General features: G+C 36.6%; 1 protein-coding gene across 9 annotated transcripts in view; it reads left to right on the forward strand.

The window, feature by feature from the left end:
* Window positions 1-23,124, forward strand: part of vav2 (vav 2 guanine nucleotide exchange factor) — a 675,751-nt gene that overhangs the window by 581,040 nt on the left and 71,587 nt on the right. For all 9 annotated transcript variants that reach the window (XM_072915349.1, XM_072915351.1, XM_072915350.1 and 6 more), the window contains one exon: window positions 20,699-20,798. In XM_072915349.1, the coding sequence (XP_072771450.1) occupies window positions 20,699-20,798 (100 nt within the window). The remainder of the gene's footprint in view (window positions 1-20,698; window positions 20,799-23,124) is intronic.

The raw sequence follows: 23,124 nt of genomic DNA on the forward strand, positions 1-23,124 counted from the left end.
TTGAAATGAGTTCCAGGCAAGAAGACAAAAGCTGTCTTTGAAAATGGACCCTCCTCGACCACATGGCCACCACTGTTTCCAAAGGACAAAGGTCGCAAAAAGTTCACCGAAAAGGTCGTAAACAATTCACAGGAAAGGTCAGTTGAAAAAGAGTTCGTAAAATAGTTCAAAAAGAGGTCCAAAAAATAGTTCAAAAAGAGTTCTTAAAATACTTCAAAAAGAGGTCGTCTGGAAATTGGGCAGATCCTGTCATCTCTCTGCTTTGAAGTCCTTGGGTTAGAACAATATATTTCTGTTGATTACCATACATGAAAGAACACAGGAACACCTTCATCTTGCTTCCCCCCCTACACAGTGGAGTTTTACGAGCCTTACTCTTGGTAGGTTTCAAAAACAGCGTTTGTCTTCTTACCTGGAACTCATTTCACCACAAAGTTTTTTGTGATAACTTACAAACAATTATTCTAACAATAAGAAAACTTTGTGTTGAAATGAGTTCCAGGCAAGAAGACAAAAGCTGTCTTTGAAAATGGACCCTCCCCGACCACATGGCCACCACTGTTTCCAAAGGACAAAGGTCGCAAAAAGTTCACAGAAAAGGTCGTAAACAATTCACAGAAAAGGTCAGTTCAAAAAGAGTTTGTAAAATAGTTCAAAAAGAGGTCCATAAAATAGTTCAAAAATTGTTCGTAAAATACTTCAAAAAGAGGTCGTCTGGAAATTGGGCAGATTCTGTCATCTCTCTGCTTTGAAGTCCTTGGGTTAGAACACTATATTTCTGTTGATTACCATACATGAAAGAACACAGGAACACCTTCATCTTGCTTCCCCCTACACAGTGGAGTTTTACAAGCCTTACTCTTGGTAGGTTTCAAAGACAGCTTTTGTCTTCTTGCCTGGAACTCATTTCAACACAAAGTTTTTTGTGATAACTTACAAACAATTATTCTAACAATAAGAAAACTTTGTGTTGAAATGAGTTCCAGGCAAGAAGACAAAAGCTGTCTTTGAAAATGGACCCTCCCCGACCACATGGCCACCACTGTTTCCAAAGGACAAAGGTCGCAAAAAGTTCACAGAAAAGGTCGTAAACAATTGATAGAAAAGGTCAGTTCAAAAAGAGTTCCATAAAATAGTTCAAAAATTGTTCGTAAAATACTTCAAAAAGAGGTCGTCTGGAAATTGGGCAGATCCTGTCATCTCTCTGCTTTGAAGTCCTTGGGTTAGAATAATATATTTCTGTTGATTACCATACATGCAAGAACACAGGAACACCTTCATCTTGCTTCCCCCTACACAGTGGAGTTTTACGAGCCTTACTCTTGGTAGGTTTCAAAGACAGCTTTTGTCTTCTTGCCTGGAACTCATTTCACCACAAAGTTTTTTGTGATAACTTACAAACAATTATTCTTTTTTTTTTTTTTAATAAATGTTTTTATTAAATTTGACAGGTATTACAATATACAATTGAACAGTAGTCACATTTTCCCCTTTTTTTCCCACCCGCTTCCAAGAACAACAACCCGACACATACCCCATACACACATAGCCCCCACCCCCCCAGGTCCTACATACAGTAAGTTAAAGGTACAGTCACAAATGGAAAATAATTAGTACATCACTTTCTTCTCAACATAGGCAGATAGTAAATATACACCCAGAATAAATATAAATACATAAAAACAAAACAAAAACAAAAAAAAACAACAACAAAAAAACTACCAAAAAGGAAGCTGGTTTATGAAAGGTGAACTTTTCATGTGTCCTGTAGCGTCTTTAATTTAGCTATGTAATTATTCTAACAATAAGAAAACTTTGTGTTGAAATGAGTTCCAAGCAAGAAGACAAAAGCTGTCTTTGAAAATGGACCCTCCCCGACCACATGGCCATCACTGTTTCCAAAGGACAAAGGTCGCAAAAAGTTCACAGAAAAGGTCGTATACAATTCACAGAAAAGGTCAGTTCAAAAAGAGTTCGTAAAATAGTTCAAAAAGAGGTCCATAAAATAGTTCAAAAAGAGTTCGTAAAATACTTCAAAAAGAGGTCGTCTGGAAATTGGGCAGATCCTGTCATCTCTCCGCTTTGAAGTCTTTGGGTTATAACAATATCTTTCTGTTGATTACCATACATGAAAGAACACAGGAACACCTTCATCTTGCCCCCCACCCCCTCCAAATACCGTATTTTTCGTACTATAAAGCGCACTTAAAACCCTTTCATTTTCTCAAAACTCGACTGTACGCCTTATAACCCGGTGCGCCTAATATGACAGCCTGGAGTAGAACTTCTCACCAGGCATCTTTCTTTCTTTAGTTTATTTCGAACATGAACACACTTACATCATATAATACATCACACAATTTCACATCATTTCATTTTTTTATTTGAACTAAGCAAAATGATCTGCCAATAGAACAAGAAAATTCGGCTTGTCAAGACTTTCCAAAATAAGTAAAATTAGCTAACTTCAATGAACCCCAAAATACCTTAAAATAAGTATATTCTCACTAATAACAAGTGCACTTTTCTTGGTAGAAACATTTTTTAGACTTTGCTCAATATGTTGAAAAATATTCTTAAATGAAGTAAATGCTAGTGTCATTATCTTGACATGATGATATGCGCTCGGCATCATTTTTTTTTCATGCTTGAAGTAAGAAATTATGACTTTAAAAAAGTGGTTTTGTACTTGTGAGTGTTGATAGGTCATCAAATCTCAGCTGTAATATCTCACTGAGATCATTTAGGACCAAAACCCTTAAAACAAGTAAAACACTCTAACATAAAATCTGCTTAGTGAGAAGAATTATCTTATCAGACAGAAAATAAGCAAATATCACCCTTATTTGAGATATTTCATCTTACTTAGATTTCAGTTTTCTGCAGTGTAGAAAGTGAGGTTTTACAAAACATTACATCTTACAGCAACAGGAGCTGGCATCCAAAACAATACAGACGACCTAGTTTAGTGACCTACTGTCACTAAACGTAGATATAACTGCACAAAAGTCATCCGGGTGTATCTTTTACACCACCAGCCGCCTCAAAATGAGCAAATAAAACATGGAAATGAGACTCGTGGGAGAAGAAAGAGTTAAACATTTGCTGAAAGAGACATTGGAGATGGTTTGTAATTGCAACATTGTGGTGCAGCAGATATTGTTCAACTTGTAATCCCTATGGGCAGCAGAAAACAAGATCCTACCAGATGCACAGGAAACACAGTGAGTCCAAAATATTTTGCTGACATACACTAAAGGATGGACCTCGTTAAAAAGTAACCCGATGAGCACATTAATAACATTTGGATTTATCCTAATTAACTACAAAACCCAAAACCAGTGAAGTTGGCACGTTGTGTAAATGGTAAATAAAAACAGAATTAAATGATTTTCAAATCCTTTTCAACATATATTCAATTGAATAGACTGCAAAGACAAGATATTTAATGTTCCAACTGAAAAACGTATTTTTTTTTTTTTGAAAATAATCAACACGTTGCAAAACCACTATGTTACATGGCCTTTCCTTTTAACAACACTCAATGAACATTTGGGAACTGAGGAGACACATTTTTGAAGCTTATTCAGGTGGAATTCTTTCCCATTCTTGCTTGATGTACAGCTTAAGTTGTTCAACTGTCCGGGGGTCTCCGTTGTGGTATTTTAGGCTTCATAATGCGCCACACATTTTCAATGGGACACAGGTCTGGACTACAGGCAGGCCCGTCTAGTACCCACACTCTTTTACTATGAAGCCACGCTGTTGTAACACGTGGCTTGGCATTGTCTTGCTGAAATAAGCAGGGGCGTCCATGATAACGTTGCTTGGATGGCAACATATGTACCTTTCAGCATTAATGGCGCCTTCACAGATGTGTAAGTTACCCATGCCTTGGGCACTATAACACCCCCATACCCTCACAGATGCTGGCTTTTGATTTTTGCGCCTAGAACAATCCGGATGGTTCTTTTCCACTTTGGTCCGGAAGACACAACATCCACAGCTTCCAAAAACAATTTGAAATGTGGACTCGTCAAACCACAGAACACTTTTCCACTTTGCATCAGTCCATCTTAGATGAGCTCGGGCCCAGCGAAGCCGGCGGCGTTTCTGGGTGTTGTTGATAAATGGTTTTTGCTTTGCATAGTAGAGTTGTAACTTGCACTTACAGATGTAGCGAAGATTTGTAGTTACTAACATTGGTTTTCTGAAGTGTTGCTGAGCCCATGTGATGATATCCTTTACACACTGATGTCACTTTTTGATACTGTACCGCTGTACCGCCTGAGGGATCGAAGGTCACGAGTATTCAATGTTATGTGCAGTGATTTCTCCAGATTCTCTGAACCTTTTGATGATAGTACGGACCATAGATGGTGAAATCCCTAAATTCCTTGCAATAGCTGGTTGAGAAATGTTGTTCTTAAACTGTTCGACAATTTGCTCATGCGTATATATATATATATATATATATATATATATACATATATATATATATATATATATATATATATATATATATATATATGTATATATATACATATATATAAATATATATATACTGTGTATATATATATATATATATATATATATATATATATATGTATATATATACATATATATAAATATATATATACTGTGTATATATATATATATATATATATATATATATATATATATATAAAAAAAAAGTTCATGCACATTCAGATAGATTCTTCAAAATGACAATCAAAAAAAATTGATATATATATATATATGTATATATATATATATATATATATATATATATATATATATATATATATATATATATATATATATATATATATATATATATATATATATATATATATATTTACAGCCTGGCCCCTGACCAATTTTTTTTTGATTGTCATTTTGAAGAATTTATCTGAATATGCATGAACTATTTCTGTTCAAAATTGTTTGAAATGTCAAATGTTTAAATATTAACTGTCAGTTTACTCTACTCTGCCAACTGTACTACTATAAGAGTACGTATTTTCTATTGTTTCATTGAAAATAAAACAGCAAAGTCCATTTTGCTGTCATCTGTTTTAATTATGAGACACAATTGTGTCAAAGTCATGATTTTTTATTTCATGCTTGAAATAAGAAATTATTATTTAAAAAAAGTAGTTTTATACTTGTGAGTGTTGATGACACAGCTTTGCAACAGTTGATATTCTAGTTTCAAGCACTCAATATAGGTCATCAAATCTCAGCAACAAGCTGTAATATCTTACTGAGATCATTTAGGACCAAAACACTTAAAACAAGTAAAACACTCTAACATAAAATCTGCTTAGTGAGAAGAATTATCTTATCAGACAGAAAATAAGCGAATATCACCCTTATTTGAGATATTTCATCTTACTTGGATTTCAGTTTTTGCAGTGTATTTGCAATTTTTTTTTTATATTCCCTGCAATTTCCTTAAGAACAAGGGGGTTTATTTACTGCACTTGCCTGACGCCTCTGTATCCCGGGGTCCCGACCAACAATGCCACACTGTTTCTAGTCCAGTGCCTGGCGATACATGACAGCCTGGAGTAGAACTTCTCACCAGGCATATTTCTTTCTTTAGTTTATTTGGAACATGAACACACTTACAGTATAATACATCACACAATTTCATATCATTTCATTTTACATCATGCCCGAAAAGGAGTAGGAAGAAGCAAAGCTTATTTAATCCTACCCCTTTCCCACTTCAAAGCGTTTACAAATATATAGAATCATTTACTGACATTTTTATATAATAAAATAACATCTATGAATTAGTATACAACAGTTTTGTAATATGTAATTAATTAATTCAGTCATTATTAACATACATTGACATTCACGGCACCTGAGGGTCTTCTGAGATGACGCTGGCTGCTGCCAGCTCATTAAAATTACCGACTGGAAGGCGAGAAACACTTTATTTCAACAGACTCTGGCGCCGTACCTGTTGTCAAAACTCCAAAGACCGACAGCACAGTTGCACAATAAAAGCTCTGCTTCATCCTGCCTGCGCTACCAAAATAAGAGTCTCAGAAAGCTGGCGTGCACAAGCTAGCAAGCTACGGAGTTTGCCGACAATGTATTTCTTCTAAAGTGTATACAAAGGAGTACGGAAGCTGGACAAATAAGATGCCAAAAACCAACCACTTTCATGTGGTATTGGACAGAAAGGAGGACTTTTTTTCTCCTCCATTCGAAAATGCGGACGTTATCAGCACTACTGTCTGATTACAATCAATGCAAGTCATCAGAATCAGGTAATACACCAACTTTTATTCTTGCCTTCATGAACGAAAGGAATCTATATGTGTTAAACATGCTTGTTTTATCTTTAAACACCTTTAACTTATTAACAATATTAACTATATATGTTAAACATGCTTGTATTATCTTTAAACACCTTTAACTTATTAACAATATTAACTATATATGTTAAACATGCTTGTATTATCTTTAACCACCTTTAACTTGTTAACAATATTAACTATATGTGTTAAACATGCTTGTATTATCTTTAACCACCTTTAAGTAGTTAACAATATTAACTATATGTGTTAAACATGCTTGTTTTATCTTTAAACACCTTTAACTTGTTAACAATAGTAACTATATGTATTAAACATACTTGTATTATCATTAAACACCTTTAATTTATTAACAATATTAACTATATGTGTTAAACATGCTTGCATTATCATTAAACACCTTTAACTTGTTAACAAAAACATATATTTCATAAATAAGTAAATATAAATTATATATATGAATGAGGTAGATCCCCACGACTTGATCAATTGAAAAGTAGCTCGCCTGCAGAAAAAGTGTGAGCACCCCTGGTCTATTGCATTGGTAATTTCCTCTGTTATTTTGAGTAATGCTATTGATGTTGAGATATTTGCTCGGAATCCATATTGGTTCTCCGTGAGCGTCCCACTTTTGTTAATAAATAAATCTAATCGACTATTGAATAATTTTTCCATGATTTTGGAGAATTGTGGAAGTAATGAAACTGGTCTGTAGTTAGTAAACTGGTGTACGTCTCCATTCTTATAAATTGGTACGACTTTTGACATTTTCATTATGTCATTTAATTTGCCGGTTAAAAATGATACATTGGTGATATATGTCAGAGGTTCTGAAATGTCTTGTAAAACCTTTTTATCGTTACCATATCTATTCCATGACAGTCGGTTGAGGTCTTGGATTTACAATTTTTTACAATTTTGATTATTTCTTCTTTTGTTACGCTTTTAAGAAACATGGAATTGGGATTTCTGTCTATGAGCTCACTCAAGGCCTCAACTGACCCATCATCTGCATTTGGAATTCTTTGATCCAGATTTTTTCCGATATTAACAAAATAATCATTGAAACGTTCAGCTATTTGGTTCATATTGTCATTTTTTGTATTTCTATCTAGAAAGTACTGGGGGTAATCTTTCTTAGCACCATTTTTAATCTTATCTTTACTGTCACACTCGGGCCATTTTCGTTATTGTAGAGACGACGTATTAAAAACTCGGACACTTTGTTTATATGCACGACAATAAACTATTGACCTTTTTCACAGACCGTATGCGTGAGTCGCATATTGAACGTCGTCAATACCATTCAAAATCTCATTTGCACGAACCGCCTGTGTTTCCTGGAATAAAGTGGCTTTATTTCATTAAGGCCGCGACATCTCATTCCAAATGTAGAACGTTTCTATCAAGTCGAGCAGTGACAACTTGTTTTCCATGACCACATAATAACACATGACCAGGTTTGCTGCGTGTGTTGATTACCACAGAGAGGTCCTTACCTTCTTGCATAGAAACCCAAAACCCAAAACCAGTGAAGTTGGCACGTTGTGTAAATGGTAAATAAAAACAGAATACAATGATTTGCAAATCCTTTTCAACCTATATTCAATTGAATAGACTTCAAAGACAAGATAGTTAACGTTTGAATTGGAAAACGTTGTTATTTTTTGCAAATATTATACCCTTGTATTGTGTTAAAACTGGAATTTTTGTATTTTTGTGACCTTCGGTATCATTCACACATTTGTAGGGTTCCTCACATATGTATGAGAGGCTTGATTAAACCATACTTGCCAACCTTGAGACCTCCGATTTCGGGAGGTGGGGGGGTGGGGGTGGGGGGCGTGGTTAAGATATATATATATATATATATATATATATATATATATATATAAGAAATAATTGACTTTCAGTGAATTCTAGCTATATATATATATATTTTATTACATATATACAATTCAACCCTTAACTCAACAATGAGTAGATGAGTGTTATGTGTGTGTAAATGTGTAAATAAATGAACACTGAAATTCAAGTATTTATTTTATTTATTTATTTTTATATATATATATATATATATATATATATATATATATATATATATATATATATATATATATATATATATATATATATATATATATATATTCAACCCTTAACTCAACAATGAGTAGATGAGTGTTATGTGTGTGTAAATGTGTAAATAAATGAACACTGAAATTCAAGTATTTATTTTATTTATTTATTTTTATATATATATATATATATATATATATATATATATATATATATATATATATATATATATATATATATATATATATATATATATATATATATATATATATATATATATATATATATATATATAAAAATAAATAAATAAAATAAATACTTGAATTTCAGTGTTCATTTATTTACACATTTACACACACATAACACTCATCTACTCATTGTTGAGTTAAGGGTTGAATTGTCCATCCTAGTTCTATTCTCTGTCACTATTTCAGAACACACACATTATTCAAATATACATTATGAAATCAATAAGAAAACGGGAGCTCTAATTTGGGAGTCTGAATTAGGATCAGAAGTTCCTATATAAACATTGCGCACTCACGTCGCCTTTTTGTATTGATTACTGCAGCTGTGCACTGGATTCATTCACACATACAAACTACAACTCACAAACACTTTAGAGTTAGGCTCCACCATCAGAATGTGTACTTAAACTTATAAAGATCACATGGATATTATTCAGTGAGTTGATTCACCAAAACTAACCTGTTATACAGGAGGAAAAAGCACACAGGACGTTTCAATTGTTCACAGACTGGTCGCGCTCATCAGAATGACAAGACATTTCCGGTCTGCAGGTGATAGCATTCAATTGGGAAGAAACGCCCTACTGCCCCCCTACTGACCAATGTGAATACTGATAAATGTGTAATGACAGCTCCAAAAACGAATTCAAACCACAAAATAAAATAAATAAATCAACACAAAAATGTGACACATTATGGGTGGGTCACATATGCATGTACAGTAGATGGCAGTATTGTCCTGTTTAAAAGTGTCACAACATTGCTGTTTACGGCAGACGAACTGCTTTACGGTACACTCCTAGAAATAAGGGTTCTAAAAGGGTTCTTCTACAAGGGCTGAGGTTCTAACTGGAACCATTTGCTTCTGAAAAACCCTTTCCCGAAGAAAGGGTTTTTCAAGGGTTCTTGGTAACGCTAATGGTTCTAGTAAGAACCATTTTGATCCAGAGAACCCTTTAAAACCCCTTTTCTGAATAATTGGTTTTAAAAGGGTTCTCACTAACACTAAGGGTTCCAGTAAGAACTATTTTGATCCAGAGAACCGTTTTTGGAAGAAAGAGTTCTTCAGGGATTGTTGAAAGCATGGGTAAGATCCTGTGTCACCAGGGACATACTTCCTGATAACATTTGCCAATAATGGTGCCTATCTTTAAATAAATGTTTTTCTCATTAAAATGTTTTGAATGTTTGTTCAATGTCAACATGATAAATGACCACACTATAATATGAACTAAACTGATCTGTAGAATACAATATGGTTCTTTATAGAACCCTCAGAAGACAAGACGGTTATCGGTGAAAAGGGATGTTTTTAGAACCCCCTGTGTCAGGTCTAGATGAAACCCTTGAAACATGAAAGGAATCTTAGTGGAACTCCCTGCATGGGTTTTAGATGAAACCCTTGACAAACGAAAGGGTTCTTAGTGGAACTCCCTGTGTGGGTTCTAGATGAAACCCTTGAAATACGAAAGGGTTCTTAGTGGAACTCCCTGCGTGGGTTCTAGATGAAAGTCTTGAAATACAAAAGGGTTCTTAGTGGAACTCCCTGTGTGGGTTCAAGATGAAACCCTTGAAATACAAAAGGGTTCTTAGTGGAACTCCCTGTGTGGGTTCTAGATGAAACCCTTGAAACATGAAAGGGTTCTTAGTGGAACTCCCTTTTTTGGGTTCTAGATGAAACCCTTGACAAACGAAAGGGTTCTTAGTGGAACTCCCTGTTTGGGTTCTAGATGAAACCCTTGAAATACGAAAGGGTTCTTAGTGGAACTCCCTGCGTGGGTTCTAGATGAAAGTCTTGAAATACAAAATGGTTCTTAGTGGAACTCCCTGTGTGGGTTCAAGATGAAACCCTTGAAATACGAAAGGGTTCTTAGTGGAACTCCCTGTGTGGGTTCTAGATGAAACCCTTGAAACATGAAAGGGTTCTTAGTGGAACTCCCTTTTTTGGGTTCTAGATGAAACCCTTGACAAACGAAAGGGTTCTTAGTGGAACTCCCTGTTTGGGTTCTAGATGAAACCCTTGAAATACGAAAGGGTTCTTAGTGGAACTCCCTGCGTGGGTTCTAGATGAAAGTCTTGAAATACAAAATGGTTCTTAGTGGAACTCCCTGTGTGGGTTCAAGATGAAACCCTTGAAATACGAAAGGGTTCTTAGTGGAACTCCCTGTGTGGGTTCTAGATGAAACCCTTGAAACATGAAAGGGTTCTTAGTGGAACTCCCTGCATGGGTTCTAGATGAAACCCTTGACAAACGAAAGGGTTCTTAGTGGAACTCCCTGTTTGGGTTCTAGATGAAACCCTTGAAATACGAAAGGGTTCTTAGTGGAACTCCCTGCGTGGGTTCTAGATGAACGTCTTGAAATACAAAAGGGTTCTTGGTGGAATTCCCTGTGTGGGTTCTAGATGAAACCCTTGAAATACGAAAGGGTTTTTAGTGGAACTCCCTGTGTGGGTTCTAGATGAAACCCTTGAAACATGAAAGGGTTCTTAGTGGAACTCCCTGCGTGGGTTCTTTGTAGAACCTCTCATGGGGGGTTCTGGGTGGAACCTTACACACACAGTTCTAGGTAGAACCCTCCAAAAGGGTTCCAGGTGGAACCTTTATAAAAAGGTTCTACCTGGAGCCAAAAAGGGTTCTCCTATGAGGACGACCCGAAGAACCTTATATGGTTCTACTTAGCACTTTTATTTCTAAGAGTGTAGACGAAAACTTGACTGCTGTTGTTGTGTGTTGTTACCGCGCTGGGAGGACGTTAATGAAACTGCCTAACAATAAACCCACATAAGAAACCAAGAACTCGCCCTCGATCACTAGCTGTTGTGGGAAAGCGGACGTGAGAACTGGCTGTCAACACGTCACTCAGGTCCGCATGGAGCTGGAGGGGGCGTGGCCTCCAGCTCCCCCTGAAATTCGGGAGATTTTCGGGAGAAAATTTGTCCCGGGAGGTTTTCGGGAGAGGCGCTGAATTTCGGGAGTCTCCCGGAAAATCCGGGAGGGTTGGCAAGTATGGATCAAACGTCAGGGTTCTAGGATTAGACCACAATGGAGAGGTGCCGACTCTTCCAGGGATATGGGCCTATGCCCTACTTCGACTCAGGGAGAATGTGCTTTGAAAACCACCACTCAGGGATGACTTTGAGCTTCCCCCTCGATTGAACCTCTAGATCTCTGTCAGGTTTCCATTGTGATAACTAATGAACACAGACTTCATATCCTCACTGCTCAAAATTAACAGACCCCCACAGACACACACATACATGCTGATAAGAGGATCTGAACCAGTCATTGGCTCTCAGTCATTACGGTTTATTGGTAAGAAGATGTCACCCCTCCAAATATTGCCCTGGGATTTAAATCTAGTCATTACTTATTCATAGTATTCACATTTCAGTCCAAATTATAATACATTTATTCACAGATTTGTATCTGCTCCCTGTTGTGGGAAATTACTCTGCGGTTCACCTCTCACACTTTCTTATAAATCTTAAAAGTGTACTACCTTGTCTTGACTAGACTTGGGCAATAAATGCTCCTGAGCTCATCGTGAGAGGCAGAATAGATCTCTTTTTGTTTTCTTTTAAATAATCAGTCCACTGAAATAACACAATCCTAATTCCGAAACCAAAGCAACATTCAGAATAGCAACCAACGGAGCAATTGAGGACATGCATATGACACAAAACAATCCAAAAGTAGTCAAACAAAAATTAATAATATCAACAACAGTATCAATATTGATAAGAATTCCAATAAAGCAGTGATTAAAAATCCCTCATTTACATTGTCGTCACAGTCATTTTTCAAAAATAAAATAAAAACATGTAAAAAATGGACAATAGTGGCTTACACTTGCATCACATCTCATAAGCTTGACAACACAGTGTTCGATATTTTATACAAAGACAAAAATAAGTCATATTTTAGGTCAATTGAATAGATAAAACACATTTAAATAATGGATGCCATATTTCAATATATGACTCATTATTATCTCAAATAAATGCAGTTTTTTCTACTGATATAATCTCTATAGCTTGTGTATACCAGTCTGTATGTATAATGTGTGTATACCAGTCAGTTGTATGTGGGTATACCAGTCAGTATGTATTATGTGTGTATACCAGTCAGTATGTGTGTATACCAGTCAGTATGTGTAATGTGTGTATACCAGTCAGTAAGTATAATGTGTGTATACCAGTCAGTATGTGTAATGTGTGTATACCAGTCAGTATGTATTATGTGTGTATACCAGTCAGTATGTGTGTATACCAGTCAGTATGTACTATGTGTGTATACCAGTCAGTATGTATTATGTGTGTATACCAGTCAGTATGCTTTATGTGTATACCAGTCAGTATGTGTGTATACCAGTCAGTATGTATTTTGTGTGTATACCAGTCAGTATGTGTAATGTGTGTATACCAGTCAGTATGTATTATGTGTGTATACCAGTCAGTGTGTATAATGTGTGTATACCAGTCAGTATGTATTATGTGTGTATACCAGTCAGTGTGCATTATGTGTATACCAGTCAGTATGTGTGTATACCAGTCAGTATGCATTATGTGTATACCAGTCAGTATGTATTATGTGTGTATACCAGTCAGTATGTATTATGTGTGTATACCAGTCAGTATGTGTTATGTGTGTATACCAGTCAGTATGTATTATGTGTGTATGCCAGTCAGTATGTATTATGTGTGTATACCAGTCAGTATGCTTTATGTGTATACCAGTCAGTATGTGTGTATACCAGTCAGTATGTATTTTGTGTGTATACCAGTCAGTATGTGTAATGTGTGTATACCAGTCAGTATGTATTATGTGTGTATACCAGTCAGTATGTATAATGTGTGTATACCAGTCAGTATGCATTATGTGTGTATACCAGTCAGTATGTATTATGTGTGTATACCAGTCAGTATTTAGTATGTGTGTATACCAGTCCATATTTAGTATGTGTCTATACCAGTCAGTATGTATTATGTGTGTATACCAGTCAGTATGTATTATGTGTGTATACCAGTCAGTATGTATAATTTGTTTATACCAGTCAGTATGTATTATGTGTGTATACCAGTCAGTATGTATAATTTGTTTATACCAGTCAGTATGTATTTTGTGTGTATACCAGTCAGTATGCATTATGTGTATACCAGTCAGTATGTGGTATACCAGTCAGTATGTATTTTGTGTGTATACCAGTCAGTATGTATTATGTGTGTATACCAGTCAGTATGCATTATGTGTGTATACCAGTCAGTATGCTTTATGTGTATACCAGTCAGTATGTGTGTATACCAGTCAGTATGTATTTTGTGTGTATACCAGTCAGTATGTATTATGTGTGTATACCAGTCAGTATGCATTATGTGTGTATACCAGTCAGTATGTATTATGTGTGTATACCAGTCAGTATGTATTATGTGTGTATACCAGTCAGTATGCTTTATGTGTATACCAGTCAGTATGTGTGTATAACAGTCAGTATGTATTTTGTGTGTATACCAGTCAGTATGTGTAATGTGTGTATACCAGTCAGTATGTATTATGTGTGTATACCAGTCAGTATGCATTATGTGTGTATACCAGTCAGTATGTATTATGTGGGTATACCAGTCAGTATGTGTTATGTGTGCATACCAGTCAGTATTTAGTATGTGGGTATACCAGTCAGTATGTATTATGTGTGTATACCAGTCAATATTTAGTATGTGGGTATACCAGTCAGTATGTATTATGTGTCTATACCAGTCAGTATGTATTATGTGTGTATACCAGTCAGTATGTATTATGTGTGTATACCAGTCAGTATGTAGTATGTGTCTATACCAGTCAGTATGTATTATGTGTGTATACCAGTCAGTATGTGTTATGTGTGTATACCAGTCAGTATGTATTATGTGTGTATACCAGTCAGTATGTATTATGTGTGTATACCAGTCAGTATGTAGTATGTGTCTATACCAGTCAGTATGTATTATGTGTGTATACCAGTCAGTGTTTATAATTTGTTTGTACCAGTCAGTATGTATTATGTGTGTATACCAGTCAGTATGTATTTTGTGTGTATACCAGTCAGTATGTATTATGTGTGTATACCAGTCAGTATGTATTATGTGTGTATACCAGTCAGTATTTAGTATGTGTGTATACCAGTCCATATTTAGTATGTGTCTATACCAGTCAGTATGTATTATGTGTGTATACCAGTCAGTATGTATTATGTGTGTATACCAGTCAGTATGTAGTATGTGTCTATACCAGTCAGTATGTATTATGTGTGTATACCAGTCAGTGTTTATAATTTGTTTGTACCAGTCAGTATGTATTATGTGTGTATACCAGTCAGTATGTATAATTTGTTTATACCAGTCAGTATGTATTATGTGTGTATACCAGTCAGTGTTTATAATTTGTTTGTACCAGTCAGTATGTATTATGTGTGTATACCAGTCAGTATGTATAATTTGTTTATACCAGTCAGTATGTATTATGTGTGTATACCAGTCAGTATGAGTTGGACTATCAACATCTATCCATTGTTTTAATATTACCCTTTTTGTTATGATGCATATTGAAATAAATGCATTCTTACTCTTTGATGACACGTTACTAAATTGATGGAGATCACCAAGAATATACGTTTGCAGTGTCATTGGGATGTTTATAATTAGGAATGTGATTGCTTCTTTTGTGGTTTTCAATCATAATTATTGTATTATCTAACATTCCCACAATAAATGAACACGAGTTCCCTCAGTTGCCCGACACTTCATACATAATTTGCTATCTACTGCACCAATTTTAAACAGCTGAGAAGACGTAAAATACAATCTATTGAAGATCTTAAATTGACTCCGCTTATCTTTAATGCTTCTAAAGGGCTTACTGGCATTTTTCCAAATATCATTCAATGATATGTCTCTTTCATTCTACAAACTTGTAAAACGTTTAAGTTGAGCATCCATTTCCGAACACATACATCATTTCCATCTCTAGTATGATGTTGAATAGATTAGATCTCTGATTTTCACACAGCAAACAACCATGAGAGTTATGGGATGTAACAAAATAAAAGCACAAACCATGAACTTATGACAAAGCAGATAATTTACATACCAAAAGTCTGTCAAGTTGAAAGTGACTAGACTGTGTTTGAAAATTAAAATTTCCAAATAACTGTAACTCCAGCCAAGGCCCCAATTGAAATCAGTGTTATTTTATGTAAGGTTTATTTAATTTGGAGCTGTACTGTATTATTAATAAAAAAAATAATACAACGTTTTTTTCATATAATGTAGAATAATAATACGAAAAAGAGGAGGTATTATTGTCTTTTTGGCGTTTGTCTCAGAGCAATCGTCCATTAAAAAGAATGTACCCATTAAATTGTCCATTTATTGGGGAGATTGTGAATAACGTTGCCATGGTAACACGAAATGTTCCCAATTTAGAGTATCCTCGTCGGCGCGAGCGGCACTTTTCCCACGGTATAACATATGTGGGGGTTCGTTGGCCGGTTCGTCACGTATTAAGTGTAAGAGAAAAAATGCGGGGAACTATAAAAAGAAAAAATAATAAAAGTTGAAGTATGTGCAATAATAATATGGGCTGCTTGCAATGCAGCAGGCCCGTAATAATTGAACAATGTTAAATGTACCGTACAGAAGGGGTGCTGAACATGTTTTATTCACATCCAAATAGCGATTAGTATTTATTCTGATTCTAAATTGATTCATACATTTTCAAAAAATCGATTAACAGGTATTCATCAATTGTAATTTTTGTTATTTTTGCATAGTACACACAAAAAAAATATATAAATACGGCGGTCTGCGCCAGTTATCAATTGTAAACGCTGTCTTAGTAGATCACACGCAACACGCCCACCTGCAATACATGCAATTGTATAGTTTGCACAAACTGTTTAGCTCTAAGTCGACGGTCAACATGTGGCTCTTTAGTGCCGCCCTAGTTTCTCCCTGGACCTCTTTCAGAGATGTGTGAAAATGGAAAAAAAAAAAAAAAATCTTTAATATATTTTCTGTAGGAGGACAAACATGACACAAACCTTCCTAATTTTTATGTTAAACATGCTTGACTGATGAGCGTATTTGGCAAGCACCGTTTTGTCCTACTAATTTCAGCGGCCCTTGAACTCATCGTAGTTTGCACAACTTTCTCCGACGTTGCCACAGAAAGACGTGTTTTGTACCACTCCTTCTTTGTCTCATTTTGTCCACCAAACGTTTTATGCTGTGCGTGAATGCACAAAGGTGAGCTTTGTGGACGTCATTGACTTGTTGCAGTGCTAATCTGGCATATTTGGTCAGTGCATGACTGCAAGCTAATCAATGCTAACATGCTATTTAGGCCAGCTGTATGTACATTTTGCCTCGTTTGTAGGTATATTTGAGTTCATTTGATTTCCTTTACTTATGTCCTCTGTGTATTTAATTTATATTTGCATGTCTCATGACACATTATCTGTATGTAATATTGCCTGCATTTCTCATCGTTGTTTGTGTGCCATGTTGTTCCAGACCACAGCAAACATTACCAAAAATGTGTAGAATAAAAATTAAAATACAATATTTATGTCATAATATAGCTAATATAGACACTTACATCATGTGCGTCCTTCATTATAACACTTGTATAAGGCTTTTAATTTTTCGCGGATCCAGACAGATTTTATTTGTTGTATTTTTGGTCCAATATGGCTCTTTCAACATTTTGGGTTGCCGACCCCTGCTCTAAGTAGATCAGGTCCTTTAGAGTATGCAATTGGAAACCAGGTCCCTCTTGCGTGGATAATCAGGGTTAGAGATAGTCCATGTAAACAAGAACTTGACCTTGATGAGTGAAAATGGAGAGACCAGAATAATGTTGGGGGAATTGTACTGCTTTCGTACTTGACTGATCCATTATGATCAGGGTGAAGAGACACAAGCAGCCGGAATTCATCAGTCGAGCAGCTGGAAATGACGTCTCTCAACGGTATTAAATGTGTGGGCCTGCTGAGGCATTAATGGGGACTGGGTTACCTTAGTTTACCTCAGACATGACAGATGTTTGGGCAGCAACACACTGACTAGAAATACTGTATGTACTGTAAGTCAGTCAAATTCCATATACTCGAGTATAGGGTTTGGAAACCAAAAATGTTGCAAGAGCCATATCGGACCAAAAATACAAAAAACTAATCTGTCTGGAGCCACAAAAACTGAAAAGTCTTGTTATAATGAAGGTGTAACACATGATGTAAGTGTCTATATTAGCTATAATAGACTACTATCAAAATGACTGTGTGTCGCAGGCTGATGCAAATCTTCATTGACAGAAATGTTGAAATTGTATATTTATTCTACACATTTTTACAACATGAGTAAATCAGAGGCTACTCAGAAAGTGAGATAAGTCCTGGAAATGATGTATTATTACTAAGGGTGTAACGGTACGTGTATATGCATTGAACCATTTCGGTACGGGGGTTTCGGTTCGGTTCGGAGGTGTACCGAACGAGTTTCCACACGAACATATTAAGTAGCGTAGCGCACGTTGTGTAAACAATGCACATCGAGGCACAACACACGATGTTGTAGTACATCAAGCAAGAGCTGGAAGACCCTCCTGCCTCGTTAAGATCTCCCGTTTGGTAACACTTTGGCTGCGCGATACAACAATGGAGGACGGAGGTTTGCCGACATTGTTCAGCAGCTGCTTCTGACAACACGTCAAACATGCTAACCCATTTGAAGCGTCACCACCGCATTCAAGCAGCCTCTCCTCGGCGAGTCAGGCAGGGCTAAAGCAATAACAAATGTTTTTATAGCAACAGATTTAAGTCCATATTGTATTAAAAACTAGATTTTGACCCACTTCTATGGTGGAAGAACAATGAGCCCATATATCTAAGTATCGGAAAACATTAAAGGGGAACATTATCACAATTTCAGAATGGCTAAAACCATTAAAAATCAGTTCCCAGTGGCTTATTTAATTTTTCGAAGTTTTTTTCAAAATTTTACCCATCACGTAATATCCCTAAAAAAGGCTTCAAAGTGCCTGATTTTAACCATCGTTATAAACACCCGTCCATTTTCCTGTGACGTCACATAGTGAAGCCAACACAAACAAACATGGCGGAAAGAACAGCAAGCTATAGCGACATTAGCTCGGATTCGGACTCGGATTTCAGCGGCTTAAGCGATTCAACAGATTACGCATGTATTGGAACGGATGGTTGTAGTGTGGAGGCAGGTAGCGAAAACCAAATTGAAGAAGAAACTGAAGCTATTGAGCCATATCGGTTTGAACCGTATGCAAGCGAAACCGACGAAAACGACACGACAGCCAGCGACACGGGAGAAAGCGAGGACGAATTCGGCGATCGCCTTCTAACCAACGATTGGTATGTGTTTGTTTGGCATTAAAGGAAACTAACAACTATGAACTAGGTCAGGGGTTGGCAACCCAAAATGTTGAAAGAGCCATATTGGACCAAAAATACAAAAACACATTTGTCTGGAGCCGCAAAAAATTAAAAGCCATATTACATACAGATAGTGTGTCATGAGATATAAATTGAATTAAGAGGACTTAAAGGAAACTAAATGACCTCAAATATAGCTACAAATGAGGCATAATGATGCAATATGTACATATCGCTAGCCTAAATAGCATGTTAGCATCGATTAGCTTGGAGTCATGCAGTGACCAAATATGTCTGATTAGCACTCCACACAAGTCAATAACATCGACAAAACTCACCTTTGTGCATTCATGCACAAAGTTAAAAGTTTGGTGGACAAAATGAGACAGAAAAAGCATAAAACACGTCCTAGGAAGTCGGAGAAAGTTATATATGTAAACAAACTAAGGTGAGTTCAAGGACCGCCAAAATTAGTAGGACGAAACGGCGCTCGCCAAAAACTCGAATCAGTGAAGCATGTTTAATATAAAAAGTGTGATTTTTAACAATTAGGGAGATTTGTGTCATGTTTGTCCTCCTACAGAAAACATACTAAAACAAAAAATGTTTTTTTCCCCCTCATCTTTTTCCATTTTTCATACATGTTTGAAAAAGCTCCAGAGAGCCACTACGGCGACGCTAAAGAGCCGCATGCGGCTCTAGAGCCGCGGGTTGCCGACCCCTGAACTAGGTTTACAGCATATGAAATACATTTGGCAACAACGTGCACTTTGAGAGTGCAGACAGCCCAATTTTCATCAATTAATATATTCTGTAGACATACGCTCTTTTCCTGAAAGCTGATCTGTCCAGTTTTGGAGTTGATGTCAGCAGGCCAGGGAAGCTTGGGTCGATAGGGGGTTTAGCTCGCTTGTCTGCGGGAACAAACTGCCGCCATCGCTTGCCGTGCTACCGAGGTCCTTTGTCCCTGAATTGCTCACACACTCCGGCAGATTCAATGGGGGTCTGGCGGCAGATTTCTTTGACTTTATCGTTGGAAATGCATCTGCTTTGAGTGTCGCAGGATATCCACACATTCTTGCCATCTCTGTCGTAGCATAGCTTTCGTCGGTAAAGTGTGCGGAACAAACGTCCAATTTCTCGCCACTTTCGCATCTTCGGGCCACTGGTGCAACTTGAATCCGTCCCTGTTCGTGTTGTTACACCCTCCGACAACACACCGACGAGGCATGATGTCTCCAAGGTACGGAAAACAGTCGAAAAAAACGGAAAATAACAGAGCTGATTTGACTCGGTGTTTGAGAAAACGGCGGATTGCTTCCCGATGTGACGTCACAACGAGAGCGAATATTAGAAAGGCGTTTAATTCGCCAAAATTCACCCATTTAGAGTTCGGAAATCGGTTAAAAAAATATATGGTCTTTTTTCTGCAACATCAAGGTATATATTGACGCTTACATAGGTCTGGTGGTAATGTTCCCCTTTAAAAGTTCCAAATACACAGTATGATAGTTCCAGTAACAAATGCAGTATAAAGAAAGAGAATCTCATGACTCCCACACTGTGTTTCTGACATTGTGAATATGTTATGTCTATGCAGGTTGTTGATCTATGGACAGTACTGCAGCCACATGGAGAACGCCCAGAAAACACTGGATGAACTAATAGCAACGCGAGAAGAAGTCAAGATCAAAGTAGAGGTAATGTTCTCCTCCTCCTTGCTTTGGATTTCACGCAACATCAGCACATTTTTCATTAGACCGAAAGAGAGGGCCACAAAATAATAAGTAGTACTTTTATATGTTTTGCTTTTGTAAGTTGAATTAAACATTACTGCACAAATACAAAGGAGAATTGTCGCCCCAAATAGGGGAAATATTCCAATTTCTCAAATTCATTGAATGACCGTGACCTTCGATCCCTCAGACGGCACTGTATCAAAAACCGACATCAATCTCTAAAGGATATCACCACATGGGCTCAGGAACACTTCAGAAAACCACTGTCACTAAATACAGTTTGTCGCTACATCTGTAAGTGCAAGTTAAAGCTCTACTATGCAAAGCGAAAGCCATTTATCAACAACACCCAGAAATGCCGCCGGCTTCCCTGGGCCCGAGATCATCTAAAATGGACTGATGCAAAGTGGAAAAGTATTCTGTGGTCTGACAAGTCCACATTTCAAATTGTTTTTGGAAATATTCGACATCGTGTCATCCAGACCAAAGGGGAAGCGAACCATCCAGATTGTTATCGACGCAAAGTTCAAAAGCCAGCATCTGTGATGGTATGGGGGTGCATTAGTGCCCAAGGCATGGGTAACTTACACATCTGTGAAGGCACCAATAATGCTGAAAGGTACATACAGGTTTTGGAACAACATATGCTGCCATCTAAGCAAGACAATGCCAAGCCACATTCAGCACGTGTTACAACAGCGTGGCTTCGTAAAAAAAAAGAGTGCGGGCACTTTCCTGGCCCCGCCTGCAGTCCAGACCTGTCTCCCATCGAAAATGTGTGGCGCATTATGAAGCGTAAAATACGACAGCGGAGACTGTTGAACGACTGAAGCTCGACATAAAACAAGAATGGGAAAGAATTCCGCTTTCAAAGCTTCAACAATTAGTTTCCTCAGTTCCCAATCGTTTATTGAGTGTTGTTAAAAGAAAAGGTGCTGTAACACAGTGGTGAACATGCCCTTTCCCCAACTACTTTGGCACGTGTTGCAGCCATGAAATTTCAAGTTAATTATTATTTGCAAAAAAAAAAATAAAGTTTATGAGTTTGAACATCAAATATCTTGTCTTTGTAGTGCATTCAATTGAATATGGATTGAAAATGATTTGCAAATCATTGTATTCCGTTTATATTTACATCTAACACAATTTCCCAACTCATATGGAAACGGGGTTTGTATGTATGTATATATATATATATATATATATATATATATATATATATATATATATATATATATATATATATATATATATATATATATATATGTCAGGACTTGATCTTGGGTGTTTGCTTTTCCGGGATGCAACGGAAAGTTGGCACGGGCGAGACGGGAAGGAAGGTACATGATTTATTTAAAGACTATAAATACAAAAAAAAGGATCAAACAAAAAGCGCGCACAGTGGCGGAGAATAAACTATGAAATCAAAAGACTATAGCAAAAAAGTACAAACGAAAAACACGCACAATGGCGGAGAACAAACTATGAAACCAAAAAGACTATAAACATGGAACAAAAACTTACTTGGCTTGGACAAAAATAGTTGCATGAAGAATGGACATGGAAAGAAGTATCGGGCATGGACAGAGCATAAATGTGGTGGGTCGTCAGAACGACAAACTGAAAAGAATGAACTTAAATACTATGGACACGATTAACGAAAACAGGTGCGTGACTCAGAACGTGAAACAGGTGCGTGACGTGACAGGTGAAAACGAATGGTTGCTATGGTGACAAACAAGAGTGCACAATGAGTCCAAACGTGGAACAGGTGAAACTAATGGGGTAATCATGGAAACAAGACAAGGGAGTGAAAAGACAGAAACTAAAGAGTCCTATAACTAAACAAAACATGACTTAAAACAAAACATGATTACACAGACATGACAATATATATATATATATATATATATATATATATATATATATATATATATATATATATATATATGTATGTGTGGGAAAAAAATCACAAGACTATTTCATCTCTACAGGCCTGTTTCATGAGGGGGGGTACCCTCAATCGTCAGGAGATTTTAATGGGAGCATTCGCATACCATGGTTTATATAGGGCACAGAGTGGGTGGGTACAGGCTGGCCTAGGGGCGTGGTGATTGGCTCATGTGTTACCTAGGAGGTGTTTCCGTCTATGGCGGCATGTTGTTACAATTTCGCTGCGCTTGTTGAGGGATGACAGGTCTGGGCGGTAAATAATAAACAGTTTCTCTTTCAAGCATAGGTTGCATCTTTTATTACCACTATTGTAAGGTGTGCTGGATGCAAGAAT

The sequence above is a fragment of the Nerophis lumbriciformis genome, linkage group LG20, assembly GCF_033978685.3.
Source record: "Nerophis lumbriciformis linkage group LG20, RoL_Nlum_v2.1, whole genome shotgun sequence".
In the NCBI taxonomy this organism is placed as follows: domain Eukaryota; kingdom Metazoa; phylum Chordata; class Actinopteri; order Syngnathiformes; family Syngnathidae; genus Nerophis; species Nerophis lumbriciformis.